Genomic DNA, 14,671 nt, shown 5'->3' with positions numbered 1-14,671 from the left:
GTGTGCCCTGATAGCTCACCTGGTGGAGCTGGCACCCCATGTACCAAGGGTACCTTGCTACAGCAGCCACGGGTTGAAACCGACCTGTGGCCCTTTGCTCCCCTCTCTCTCCCCCCTTTCCTGTCACTCTTCAGCTGTCACTGTCGATTAAAGGCAATAAAAAAAACAAAAAACAAATCCACCATCAAAAGTGAAACTGCTCGACAGAAACCCGAGAAACAACCACACGTGACACATGACGGTGTCGCTAATGACTTCAGTGAACTTTAGTAAGCTAGGCGTTTTTTATTTGGCCTTTATTGGTCATCAACAGTGGAAAGACAACATTAGAGGGGAATAAGGAACAACATACAACAAAGGTCCCTGGCCAGTCACAAACCAGGCATGCTGTGATTCACGGTCAGCGTCTTAACCCTTAGGCCAACTACTGATACATCATTACCTCTAAAACTTTTATAATTGGTGCTTTATAAGAAAGTGGTAGCTTCAGGTCTCACGTGTGATTGTTTCTCTGGTTTTTGTCGAGCGGTTTTACTTTTGATGGTGGACTGTGGGCTTGGTTGAGGCATCTAATATAAGGGTCTTACATTTTCAGGCATTGTGGCACTGATGTATGAAGCCTACTAAAACTAAAACTGCAAGAAAAAAGAACTTTGATCTGATCATCATGTGGAGAAAGTAGGCATCACAAATTCAGTTTTAATGGCCACAGTTAGTGAAGTGTCAGCACAGACACAAACAACAGCAAATGTCTTTAATATTTTAACTAAATGTCAATGTCTGGAACAAAAATATAGAGAAATCATTTTCTGGGTTTGTGTGTTTCTGCTTGTTAGAGGGCTGTATAAAATGGTTTAAATGAACAATAAATAGAGCATATGGATTGTGTACAGTATGCAGGGTTTCTGTCACTTTACATTGTATGTAGCTGTAGTAATACTGACCTTTGATGCTTTTTCTTCCACTATGACTTTAAATTTACTTTCAGTCACACTGGATGCTTTGGCAAAACACAGCAGCTTCTCAGCTGCACAGCAATAAGTCACAACTGAACAGAGAGAAGGAAACAGAGAGAGGTACACTGTGTCCATGTAAAGTGGTCAGCTCAGTGATGACTAAGCCAAGACAATCCCCTGCTGCCACATACACACACACACACGCACACGCACACGCACACACGCACTTGGACACTTGCTCCACCTTTCGTTGTCCCCTCCTTGTCTCTCCAGAGCATCACAGACATATGGCTTACGGTAATTCGAGGTGGCAATGACTCATTGCGTGTGTGTGTGTATTTGTGTGTGTGTGTGTGTGTGTAGCAACATCACTCCTCCTCCTCCATCTCCCTCCTCGTACGAGGTGTGTTTTGCAAGCATCTGCTTGAGAAGAAGTGTGAGGGAGGAGTGTGTCCCGTTTTGCCAGAATCTGTGAGTCGCTGTTGAACACAGAACATCTGGATCAGGGAGGAACACTGTGTGTATGCACGTACATGAGTGTGTGTGAAAGAGAAGGAGAGAGCCAAAGATATCAATCAAACTCACATCTGGCAAGCACAAAGCACAGCTGGACACACATGAGTTCATGCAGTCTTAACAGAGATTACTGTATGTGGAGGGAATAGAGAGGTGACACACACACACACACATATGAATACAGAGTGACAAAATTAACTTTGTAACACTTAAAATACAACCTAATAAACCGCTATTACCAATATAAACACACACACACACACACACATTGTTAATGGCAATTGTTCCAACCTACTAACAGTTAAAATACCAACTTAACAAGCTGGAGCAAAATGTTCACATTTTTCCCCCACATTTTATTAGTCTGTGCGCGTAGGCGAACTCTTCTCACTAAATTCATCCCTGTTAAACCCATTTCCTCACATTCACATCACCAGAGTTGCAGACGTTCAGCCCCAGGTCCATTTTTTGCATCCGTTGTTGCATCTTTTGGACAAGAACAGAGCAATACATAAACACCAGTGAAGAAGGAGAATAGAGCGGAACCAGGGAAGGAAGCAGCGATGAAAGGAGGTCAGCTCGGGTGAACAAACTTGAAAGTCTGCGACATAACATAATATGATCGTAAGTTGTCTCTCCTGCCATATCCTCTGCAACAATACATTCCAGATGGCTGCTAACTCAAACGCTGGATGGGGAACAACTATGTGTTTTTTGGCAGCAGGCCTCTTGTTTGTGTAGTCTACTCTGAAGTGCTGAAGAGTTTTGCGTGGGTTTATGACGAGAGCGGGACTTCATTTGTGCCATTGATTTATAGATTTATTTTGATGTTTTCCATCCTCGCCTGCCTGCCAGCCCACCCCCTCTGTCTGTCTCGTTGTCTTTTTTTCCCTCGTGCAGATGGTTCTTGTTGTGCGGGGTGAGGTCACAGCTATGCTAGGCCTTTACATGTTGCATGCTGGGTAATGTCTCCACCCTGATGTGTCTCTCCATCAAAGAGTGTGTACTACCAGATTTCTGTTCATTTCACACTGTGCCGCTCAAAAAGAGGACTATCTACTTGTTTTCACTTGTGATTCCACTGCAGTCTGGCTTAGTTTATATTCTATTGACCTCCCGCCGCGATATACATGGACTCAATGTCGTCAGTCTGTCTGTGCAAATGAAAGAAACACTTTCCACAGGAATCCTCCACATCAACATCTGAATATATTTTGGAGTAAATTTCTTTATTCTTTCAAGAAATACTTTAAGACAGTTTGGGAGTTAGATGAAAAGATTGATACCACTCTCGAGTCTGTCTAGTAAATATGAAGCTAATATATTATTTTGTCTTCTGTCCGATTAATTTCAATTTACCTCTTGTGTGCTATGAACTGCAAAAAGGAAAGTCCTGGCTTATTATTTCATTGACTGAATGCTACAACGAAGCTACAGCCAGCAGCAGGTTAGCTTAGCTTAGCATAAAGACTAGAAACAGGGGGAAACAGCTAGCCTGGCTCTAGCCCTTTACTCTGTGCAAAAACATTAAGAAAAAATGCGTAAGAGGTATATAAACAAAAATCCACAACGTTTCTGTGTCGGGGGAACAAGCCAGTAAGCCATAACAAGCTAGCTGACCAGAAGAAGGAGAACTAGATAAGGACAAAAAAGATGGACAGACACAAACCGAAAAGAACAGGTTTTTTCTCTAACTTTAAAGCTGGTTTAAACTCTAACAGAAAAGCTTTAAGTGGGTAAGCTTAGTAATGTATTGATTAGCAAACATCTGGCAAAATACTTGAAATGACATGTTAGCAGCGGTTTTTGTTTTAAGTATGTTTTTATTTAAACTGGATGATTCATGAATGTTGATCAGGATAATTGGGTTTGTCACAACACCTATTTTCTCACTGCATTTCTTTTTCTTCCTCATTTCACTCCTCCACTATCTGCTTGCTCCAACACTTCATTGAACCTATACAGTACCTACACTGAATAACCCTGACTAACCCATTTCTGGCTACACACCATAGACACACTCTAGATACATTGCATGTAACATGCATTCCTCCAAAATCCAGACATATTTTAGAAACATTGCCACTAAGAGTTAAAATATGAGTTGCTAATGGACTCACTGGTGTGTCTTAAGACATAATTAGCATAACTCTTACTTCTTAATGGAAACGGGCATCCTGGAAATATAATCTTACAGTGAATGAACGTAATACGTCTTTCTTGACATTTCCCCCGAGTACTTACAATTCTAGATTTAATCTGAAACATTTAAGTGCTCAACCTCACTTCACAAGATATTACAATGGAAAATGTATAGGTAGATCTTTTCTTCATTATACATTTGATCAGACTGGATATTGATTTCAGTGTCAGCCTACAGATAAATATGTTATTCTCTTGTGATGATAGAAAGTCTGCGAGGTAAAGTGGATACATATAATCGAGGTAATTTGATTTTGTTCACATAAGGTTTGTTGGTCTCTTTCTGTCCTCATACATCTGTTTTTGCTGTCAAACCACCAAACCGCCACACATTTCCATTTTATTACAAGTGGATGACTGATGGATGATCAGCAGAATAATTGTGTGTGTGTTACTGCACACATTTTCTCACCTCATTTATTCTTTCTCCCTCTTCTTCCAGTCATTTTTCACTTGTCCCTGTACCCTTAGTTCACATCATTTCATTTCTGTGTTTTTCCCTTGTGGCTTGACATCAGATGCCAGTCCTATTCGCTCACTCCTCCTCCTCCTCTCCCTCTGTCCCAAACCATATGAGGGCAGTTACAGGGCATCCTGTATTCCCTAACCAACAACTCCTTTCCCCCACCCTGTCCCCCATAACTCTCCCCTCCACCTCCCTTGTGGGGTATTACGCACCAGCTACCCCTTCACACACACACACACACACACACACACGTTCACACCTGCTGCAGGCGTCCTGGTGCCAGCCAGGTGCCAGTGATTTGGCGCTTTGCCCAGAAATGACTGGCACAAGTCTGGACATGTGTGTGTGTGTGGAGCTGCAGAGGGGCTTGTGTGTGTGTTTTTATGTGTGTGTATGTGTGTGTGCCTGCTCTTGGCAGAAGAAGCATGCCTCACATGCCAGAAATGAGTAAAGCCACTCGAGCTGTTGCATTTGAATACTCTGCATTACACGCACGTCTGAATATGTGCATGTGTATGTATTTGTGTATGTGTGACACGCACGAGGACGTCTAATTGCAGATGCTTCCGGCACGCCAGCCTTTTGGCGCCTATTACCAGTAACATAGCAGTGATTATGAGAAGTGATGTGTCTGTGTGTGTGTATATATTTGTAAACCCTGACCTGTGTGTGGCAGAGCAGAGAGAAGATTTCTTCGCTTCAGTGTACAGATCAGATCACTGCTTGAACATGGACATTACATGTCTTCAGTTTAATATTTGTGTGTTTTCACACGCTGCGGTAGCCAGGAGGGCCATTCATGGGGCAACCAGACGGTAAGAAAATAACACAAGTTGACTTGGATTAACCCAAGAGGTATGAAAGCAGAGAGGGCCAAAGATAAACATTTCTTATATCCCTCCACAGTTGTTATTTTATATCTTAGCCCTATGTCTCTTATAAAGGTAAAGAACATGTAGAAAGAGTTGGGATGGAGTGGGTTCAGAAAAACAGGGATTGTAAAGTCGATTTGAAAACGTGGGGAGCTGGTGATGCAGTTAATTCAGTCTTGATAAAGACAGGACGCACACGAGGAGAGATGTTTTTATTGTACTTGTGCTGAGGGGGGGATCTGACTGGAGGAATGAAAACAGTAATTATCATTTTTAAGCAGGTCATGTTTTGATGGCGTCATGTTTCATTATGCTGGGAAATTAGCATCGCTAAACAGGCCAGCGGGCTGAATGGTCTAATTAAGCAGCACAGAGAGGATTGTGTGTGTTCAGAGAAGGATTGGTGTGTGCATGTGCGTGCATGTGTGTGTGTGTGTGTGTGTGGTGATCAGTATTCTTGATGTTTCTTGGAGAGATGAAAGCATGCCCCATGCTTTGCGTTCATTAGCGTTAATGTTCTACCTGCATGATTTGTACAGCCTGTCTCTGAATGGGGAATCAATGGAGCACCATGGCAGGAAGTGTTTATGACGCTAATGTACTGACTGCCTTGTTAGGGATGATTACTGCGTAACGAGTTTGAGCTAATCAATGAAACCATCCCACGTCACTCATAATCCTGTATGAAACACAGGACTACAGTTTCTGCACAAAGCTCTCATATGGCATTTCTTTAAAATATAGTTTGGCACTGTTGCATTTAATTAACTTTTAATGAGCTTTACTGTTAAGTTGGGGGTAAATGGCAGCTGTTTGTATTGTTGTTGAGGTGGCTGTGGCTCAGAGGTAAAGTGGGTCGTCCACTAATCAGAAGGTTGGTGGTTATAAGATACTGAACCCCCGATGCTGTGAATGGGTAAATTCGGCATGTAGTGTAAAGCACTTTGAGTGGTCGGAAAGACTCGAAAGGCACAGTAGTCATTTGTGTATGTGTCTTAAAGGGAGTCAGTTGGTTGTGATGACACTGTTGTTTTTTCATTGTTTTTAAATCTCTTACCTTCTTCTTCAACTTCTTCCTCGCTAACCTGTGGCCTTCTAGGCTGTGCTACACAACTAAACCAACATCCCTCTCTATGTCCACAGTACCAGGGAGCACGTGACCCCGGAGATGAACAAGCTTCGTCAAAGCCTGAGGAGGAAGAAGCCCACCTACGTGCCAGAGGCCAGCAGACCGCATCAGTGGCAGGCTGACGAGGAGGCTGTACGAAAGGGCAAATGTAACTTCCCTGTTCGGGTGAGTATCCAAAGCCGGTACAGTACTGGTCTTGACCAGTATAACATAACAGTCATATTTTAATTTGTTTCTACCCCATAGGAACTATTTCCCTATAAAGTCACAACATATGTCTGACATAGCCTTTAAATCATTAAGATTTGTCAGTATAAAAAAGGGCAATAAATAATATTCTGTTAATGAAAAGGTACATATAACAAAACTGAATGTCTCAAGGTCATGAATGTATGGTATGTTGACAAGTAATCTCCCACTGTAGGTGAGGTTTACTCTGTATACATAGTAACACGAACCTCAAATAAATAAATCAGAGGGGCACATAAAAGGACAAATGAAACACATTACATTTATCTCATGCCAGTGCATAAGGACGCTCAACAATAACAGGTGCACTGGATCCTCATTTATCTAGCACTTTATCCTTTAACATCACAGAAGAAGAGCAAACCCAGAATGTGCTTCTGGAAAAGGCCAGATACTCTATTTACACCTCAAACATGTTTGTTATCTGTCCATCTCATCATTAAAATAGACTGTATCACACAAAAATGTGCTATCTTGCCAAACAAAATAAAATATTTTTTTATTTTATTCTCTCAGCTGAATGCCTCATATGCATGAAGTACAAATGGGGGCCGTTATTGATGGCACTGTTTACTGATAACCAGCATCAGTGTGTGTACCGTATGCCTATCGCTGAGAGCCTAAGTAATATGTTGAGGAGCTGGAGAGACAATGCCGGTAAGAGAGGGAGGAATGACATGGAGTTATAGATTAAGGACACCACAGGAAATGACAGGCTGAGGGATGAGGGCACACAGTGGGGACTGAGAGACATTGTGAGATATGAAATGAGAGAGCGAGAGGGATATAGAACTGGAAAAGAGAGGCATAAAGAAAGAAAGGCTGCAGACTAAATGGAGAAAGTAAAAGAAAAATACAATTCTAATGGAAACGGTCCTGATGGTAATGCTCCACAGAGCTTGCGATGGCAGTGAAGTGGAGCTTGGAGCTTTACAGCAAGGGATGGTAGCACTAAAAAAAACTTCTCAGCATCTTTACTGTTGCTTTTTTGTTCCCTGCTCATTTTTTCTTTCTTTCTCACGTCTCTGCCGTCTCTCCATTTTGACTACAAGGCATGCACTATTATGGTTTCCTCAGGTAAAGAAAACCATGTTCTTGAGCTCAATACTGAGAGAAACATTGGCCTGTTGGAAAGTTTACCAAGTGTAACAAAAAGACACTGAAGACATTGTCCTCAGTAGGTCATTGCTGAGTTGCCTGATTGATTTTTTGTCCATACTCCATCCTATGGAAAGTAGTACATATGCTGCAATTTTATAGACGTCTGTCAGCTCTAGCTAGATAATATGACATATAGTAATGATAACAAAAAACCCAGACTTAACCCAGTTAGCTCTTGCAGGTAGTGAGAAATTACCTTTGTGTGTCCCAAACCATCAACTGGCAGCACAGGTTCAAAGCCCCCTTCACACAAGTAATGTTAGCTTAAAAAATGTACATATATGAAATTCCTGCTGCACAGGTTAAGAGCACAGAAGTAATTTTGGATATAATATTAGTAACTTTAGCATGTATAAAAATCCTGCTGTTTACCATCAAATTAACAGGGCTGGATCTAGCAAAATATTGATGGGGGGCTGCATGGAGACTAAGGTGGCAGAAATATGTGCAGATTTAATCGCAAACAATCACATATTTGTTTAGAAAAGCCCCCAAATGAAGATATTTTGACTCAAAAATATAAAAAACATTACATTTTTGTGGCACATTAGCAAATCATTGAATAGAAATATCTAAAGATAGTATTAAAAATCAGTTTCATGGAACTTAAATTCTAAATGAATGCGTTAAAACTGACAGCATTTGACACCAAACTGGGATGGCAGTTGAGGGGGCCAGGTTTTTTGTAGGGATGCCACCCCTCTAGATCTACCCCTGGACACTAGATGTAGATAACTGCTGTGTGTACAGGCAAACTTTCACTCAACAGTACAGGAGCTAATAAGTATTGTTCACAGCCAGAGTATAACAGATGTTATACAGTTGACTTTTCCATCCATAGCCAGCAACATGTTACAGTGTGAGCTGTCTTACCTTAACATCAGTTTCTGTGCAAAACCCTTAACATCCAGGTGTGTCCAGATCGCTAGATGAACATACTGAACATTTTCCACACTTTGCTTTTGAGTTTTAATGCTGCGTATGACACAAAAACAACTTCTCACGTTGATCTCCTCATAAGCTCATTAATTTCAGTTTGTTTTCTACCCCCCTGCGTGTGTGTGCATCTAATGATGAAATCCCTCTACTTGTGATCTGCAAACTAAAAAACTTTACAAAAAAACATCTCATTCATAAACCAACAACACCTATTGTCCACGTATTGTTTACAGCAGATATTTTAGTTCAGGGACCAGTCTTCCCTAATCTCCGAGCTCTCCTTAAAACTCTAAAACTTGTCTCTTCCTCTTTCCTCGCCACTTGGCTTCTGACTAGAACAAAGCCACGGGGAGCTTTAATTGTGTCCCTGTGGCCTCTCTGTACGCCACAGAGCAGAACACTGGAGACACAACAGAAGGGGATGTGAGGCTATAAATGATTACAGTCCTCTCTCACTCGCTTTCTCTCTCTCTCTCTCTCCTGTCCTTATTATCAGCAGCAACACGTGGCTGTAAGTCTAGTATGGGTGCTTATTAGCTACTTGCCTGTCACTTACAGAATTACTGATGGGGCCTAATGAGGCTTACTTGTTTTTCTGTCACTTTGTCTCTTTCTTTTGTTTTGACATAGTTTTCAGTTCAGCTCAGTCTGCTTTACTAGCATGAGGGTTCGGTGAAGTGTTGCTAAAACATGAAAACACAGTGAAATGAAAAAACTTCACAACAATCAACAGCTGTTTGGTTTCAACTATTAATGTTTCTGCTGTCTTTGCTCTGCAGTACCTGGGGTTGGTTGAGGTGGAGGAGTCGAGAGGGATGCATGTATGCGAGGAGGCAGTGAAGAAGCTAAAAGTTGTAAGTATCCCACACACACACACACACACACACACACACACACTTACACTCCCCTGCTGCAGTACTGGAGGTTCACTTTGTTGTATAGAGGTGGTTACAAATACTAACCCCAAGCACTTCACTGGAGCTCATTACAGACCCAGTTGCGCAAAGCTCATGCACCAAAGTATCGACTGCAGGAGTATACACACACACAAAAACACACACACACGTTCAATACTGTCTGCAGTTACCTCTCCCGTCTTGTTATTTTCTTTACCACTTTCATCTCCCTCATCTCCCTCCCCAGCCTTATTCCATATGTCTGTCTGTGTTTCTATCCGTCTGATCCCACTACGCCCAAGAGAGCAGAAAATGAGATCTGGGCTAATATAAACTCACACTGACACACACAAACACACACACGCACACACAGTTTGCCCCCCTGGGAAGCTGGATTCGGACAGGGAGCGTGTGAACAGAGTGACACAGACTGGCCAGTGTCAGACAACCACACACTCAGCAGTGAAGACAGCAGGAGTCTGTGTCACTTTCTCCACAACCTTCACATCTGTAGCCTCGGCTTTTGCTTTTTTTGATGCAACTGGAATTAATCTTAACTTTCTTATCAAAGTCAACAAAACTGCAGAGCTACACATTTTGTATATTCAGTGTACACTCATCCTAAACCTGATTCCCCAGGTGAGAATGTAACTTTATCTAACAAAGAGCACGACGTTGTCAGAAAATCTCACAGTTAACTGAATCACAGGCAGTTTAAAGCGTACAGGAGAAATGTTTCATGCATTCACTCTTTTCTCCCTCTCACAACCATGTCCTTTAATTTGCTTTTCTCTTGTGATTCTCCCCTGCTGGATCAACTCTATTTCTTTCCATCCTCCATCTACATCAGCATCTTTCTCTAGCAGTGCTCTTTGCGGTTTCTCACACTGAAAACTTCCTACCAAAGTTATCTCTTTCTTTTCATTCCCCTGCTCCGCCTCCTCATTTAGCTTTCCTCTCCTTCTCTGCTCTTTTCCCTCCATCACTCTCAGTTTCTTCACCTCTGTTTTCACTCCCTCTGTCTTCCTCTCAATGGGATTATGCAAAAATTGAGGCTCCTTGTCACTTCGCTGTGGGTTTCAAAGCCATTGCCTGCAGTGCCCCTTCTTTCTGTTTCCCTTACGTACACACACACATATGCACACACACTTGCATGGAGTTGTTGCTTTTTTAGTCTGAGTATTTTTAGCTGGGCCCATGCTGAGTGTGTTATTAGCTCTGCCTGGTGCCCTCCTCTGGAGAAATAATTCTTAGTGCCAGCTGGCATAGTTTTTACCTCTGCCCGCCTCTCAGCTCTTAACCCACCACTACCTCATCTGCTGTAAGGATGTAATGATCACTTTACATAACCATGAGTAGTAGTAAAAGTGGCTTTACATGCTAGTAGCTTGTTGTCGCACCTCTGGTGAAATGCATTTACTGTGCTATTTGGTCTCTTGCCTAATTTATTTACTCTACTTCTACTACTTTTCTGTCTTTCCAGAGTGGGAAAAAGACAGTCAAGGCAGTATTGTGGGTTTCAGCTGATGGACTCAGGGTGGTGGATGACAAAACCAAGGTAAGAAAACACATTTTGTGTGTGTGTGTTGTCTCTGACTCCTTGTTTCATCCTCCCCTCTGTCTTCCCTTTCTGTCTACCTCATGGGGAACAAGGACAAGGAGGGCGTGTATGTGTCCTACAGTCATGTACAGTACACACTACACATGCATTTTATCTATGTCTTCACAGAGGTTTCAGGTCAGAAGAAGACAGAAATGTCTATTCAAGTCCTCTAAAACTCTTGGCACATATATCCTCACATTCAGTTAAGACACATTTTCCATCCTCAGACCACCAACTAAAGTCTCATTCTGTCCCAGATTGAGGACGCCACCTTAAGGCTGACAACAGAAGGATCCACCATACAGCTACCTTCTTGATGCTCCCAGGCTACTTTGGGCCTATGTATATATGTGTGTGTGTGTTTCCGAGCTGACATATGTGACTCATGGTTTCTTGCTGAAGGTGCTTAGTGGGGGAGGGAAGATCAAGTAAACACAGACACACACACACACACACATGCACTTGAGGAGTGTCTGGTGGCTAGGGAGGCCTCCTACAGAGTGAGTGCAGCTCACTGTGGCTCTATTGAAAGCAGAGCAGAATAAAGAGCAGTAGAGAATAGAGGAGAGAGAGAGCGAGCCCGATGGAGCAGCCTCTTTCTCTCGTTTTCCTTTTTTCTTGTGTTTAGAGGCCGCACACACATGACCTCACCCCTCCCAATCCCTCAGTCCCACTCCTACTCTCTCCCTCCACTTTAATCTCCCTCCTGTTTTTCTGTCAGTGATGTATCTCATCTAAACATATTAAAGGATAAGACTAGCAACATTCTATAACAATTTATTCTTCTTATTGTCAACAAATCCGATATAATAATATCTATACAGATATTTTTATATCTCATTGCTCTGTACCATAGAGATCCATTGTTGTTTAAAAAACAGTAATAGCACACCAGTGAGCCACACTGTTGCACTGACTGGCAAATGTATTTTATTAGGATGAGCATGGGTGCTGTATTTTATTAAGTCAATCCCACATACGTCCTCCTTCTGCTTTGAACACTCACCAGTGGACCGAATTTGTATTAATCCACATGTGAAAATAGTCATAGTCACATGCACTATTTTTTCATGTTGGGGTAACTTTTGGGATCGGTTTTGATCAATTTATATCTTCAGTTATAATAAACTGGCTTTGAGAGACACAGTCAGGATAGGGAAGTCATAAAGTCCCAAGAAACAGAAAAATGTATTGTTGGTTTTGTTTGTTTCATAGAATTAGTATTTGTTGACAATGAGTCAATATATAATAATACATTTAAGATGAAAAATACGACAGACAAGAGCAAACTGAGATTTATATGTTTGCACTGTTATGCTTTCTTTTCATCCTCTTTTACCATCTTGTCTAAATAACATTTCCTGTTTTTCCCCAGCCTTACTCCTTCTATAATGGTGAGGTGCATTTTAAACCGATACAGTATTTCAATTTCTTGTAACATGAACTGGTTTCAAGTTTAGAGTAAGTAGAGTAAGTCTAGACTTACAAACTAGCTAAGACTCCAAAATTGATAAATGTTTGGTGGGTTAAAATCGTTCGAAACAAAAGTCATTCCGTCAGTCAGCTCATATGTGCATGTTTGGTAAACTTTGTGCCCCCTTTCTGTAAAAAAAAAAACAGGAGAAGCACAATTCAGTTATTGACATAATTTCCACTTCAAGAAAGTTAAACTTCTGTTATTTTCCAGAAATCTCATCAATATTTTACAGTTCTCCTCCTTCCTCCTTTCTTTCAGTGCCTCTTCGTCACCTTTTATCATCAGTTCATCCTCCGTATATGAATCAGTGTGCCTGCCTAATAACACCCACACAGCCATTATTCAAACACTTTCCCACCGTCAGTGAATGTACTGTATATGTGTGCGTGTGCAAAAGGGGCACATCTCGACATGACCTTCATAATGCATCAATAGAAAGAAACAGTAAAGTCTTTTCTTGCACTCAAGGCAGAGAGACTTGTCTGCATAGATGAGACACTGTGAGTCACATGCTGCTGTGCGGTATTCTTCCTTTCAGTGATGAAGGGACATGATCTGAATCATTTTTACCCACAAACACTTTCTTCTTGCGCTTCTCCTCAAAAATACACCTCACATGAGCACATACACCACACATTGCTCTCTGCTCAGCCTTTCACCTCAGCACCAGCATCCCCCTTGATTCACTAATTGGCCTACAATGAATGGACTGTTATTCTTCATCCTCTTTCTCCTTCTTTTCCCCTCCTCATCCTCTATCTTCCCCTCACTTTGTTTTCGGCGACACTGGGGGAGAGGAAGGAAGTGCGTGGATGAGTGTGTGAACCCTCATTCTCTTTCTTCCCTTTCTTGTCCCTCTCGCCTCTTGTTTTTCCTTCGCTTTCTGCTTTTGGTGAGTCAAAGAGGTGAGCCAGGGGCCCCTTAATGTACACAGAGAAAGAGAAGGGCCCCTTTTAGTTTCCTCTGTAGTGACTATAGACACAGAGACAGGCTGAATAACCCCTTTATAGAAGGAAGGGCAAGTGGTGGAAACATCTCAGAAATGAAAAGAGGGTTCAGTGTCATTAGTGTGTAGTCACTTGCTTTTCTGTCATTGGTGGATATGTAAATAGATTGGAGTGAGAGGGGTTTCATGGGGTTAACTGAGGTTGAAAGCAGTGTGTCAAGTATTGGATCGGCCTACACGCTGGTGTGCTCAGTACTAAAGCTATATTTCCTGTCTGTCATCGTTTAGTTAAGCTGCTGTTAGAAAGACAAAACCACGTCAGATGTGATTTGATGCAATCTCCTTGCTGGAACAATTCGATTGACTTGATTGTGGTGCTGTCAAATTGGATTCTCTCTGAGCCCTCTGTCTCTCTTTCTTGGTTTCTCTCTCAGGACCTCATTGTGGACCAGACCATAGAAAAGGTTTCATTCTGTGCTCCTGATCGTAACTATGATAAGGCCTTCTCCTACATCTGCCGAGACGGTACTACCAGACGGTGGATGTGCCACTGCTTCATGGCTCTCAAAGACTCGGTAAGGGGTCAATTAACCTCCCATCTACCCCTCAGGGAGTTTCTCTATATTAGGGGATTACTCTCCATATTCTGAGACAAATTGACATCATCCAGCTGAGTTTATATTAAAAGTTGAAACCTTTATGAATTTCCAAACAAATTTAAACTGCACATAATTGATTAGCTTACAAAGAAACTACAGCTCCCATGAAAATCTACCAGCATGGCAGCACGGGTACTTATGTCATCATAGCTTGGTTTAGTCAACAAGCATGATGTGTTTTTTTTCAACTTTTTAACTGTAAACTTTTACAGCATTTGGTACTCTCTGTACCACTCTTATTACGGACATATCTGAGTAACCATTGCCATGGTGTTTGTTTAAGGCTACTAAAATGACTGACTGAATAAGTCCTAGTTGAGTGTTCAGATAGTGTCATCAATTTTACTGTATATATTTTTTAATTACCTTGTATCCTTGTAGACAATATTAGATATTTTTTTTAAATTACTGTCATTATCTGCACAGAGTAAACCACATGGCATACTATTGAGTAATCATTGGTTTAACTAACAATTAAACCTATTACAAATGTCAGTGGGATATTGAATGATGAGGATGAAAAAATGACGAAAGTCCTAATATTTTTCTGATTTAAGCTTCTAAAATGTGATTTCCTACATTTTATAGGATTATGAAGCG

At 41.6% G+C, this 14,671-nt stretch overlaps 1 protein-coding gene across 5 annotated transcripts in view; it reads left to right on the top strand.

The window, feature by feature from the left end:
* The window catches only part of numbl (NUMB like endocytic adaptor protein), a 51,898-nt gene that overhangs the window by 29,005 nt on the left and 8,222 nt on the right, over positions 1 to 14,671 (top strand). For 2 of the 5 annotated variants that reach the window (XM_035679739.1, XM_035679738.1), the window contains exons 2-5: positions 6,156 to 6,306; positions 9,270 to 9,344; positions 10,870 to 10,944; positions 13,847 to 13,987. In XM_035679739.1, the coding sequence (XP_035535632.1) occupies positions 6,181 to 6,306; positions 9,270 to 9,344; positions 10,870 to 10,944; positions 13,847 to 13,987 (417 nt within the window). In that variant the 5' untranslated portion in view covers positions 6,156 to 6,180. Of the gene's footprint in view, positions 1 to 1,947; positions 2,097 to 4,791; positions 4,956 to 6,155; positions 6,307 to 9,269; positions 9,345 to 10,869; positions 10,945 to 13,846; positions 13,988 to 14,671 lie in introns of those variants that run through there. The other 3 variants (XM_035679740.1, XM_035679735.1, XM_035679737.1) reach the window with 3 other exon arrangements.

Source organism: Morone saxatilis, unplaced genomic scaffold, assembly GCF_004916995.1.
Source record: "Morone saxatilis isolate NCDOM2014 unplaced genomic scaffold, NCSU_SB_2.0 Contig8, whole genome shotgun sequence".
NCBI classification, from domain to species: Eukaryota; Metazoa; Chordata; class Actinopteri; family Moronidae; genus Morone; species Morone saxatilis.
Note: the sequence above shows the minus strand (reverse complement) of the source record. Positions and strands in the feature narration are given on the sequence as shown.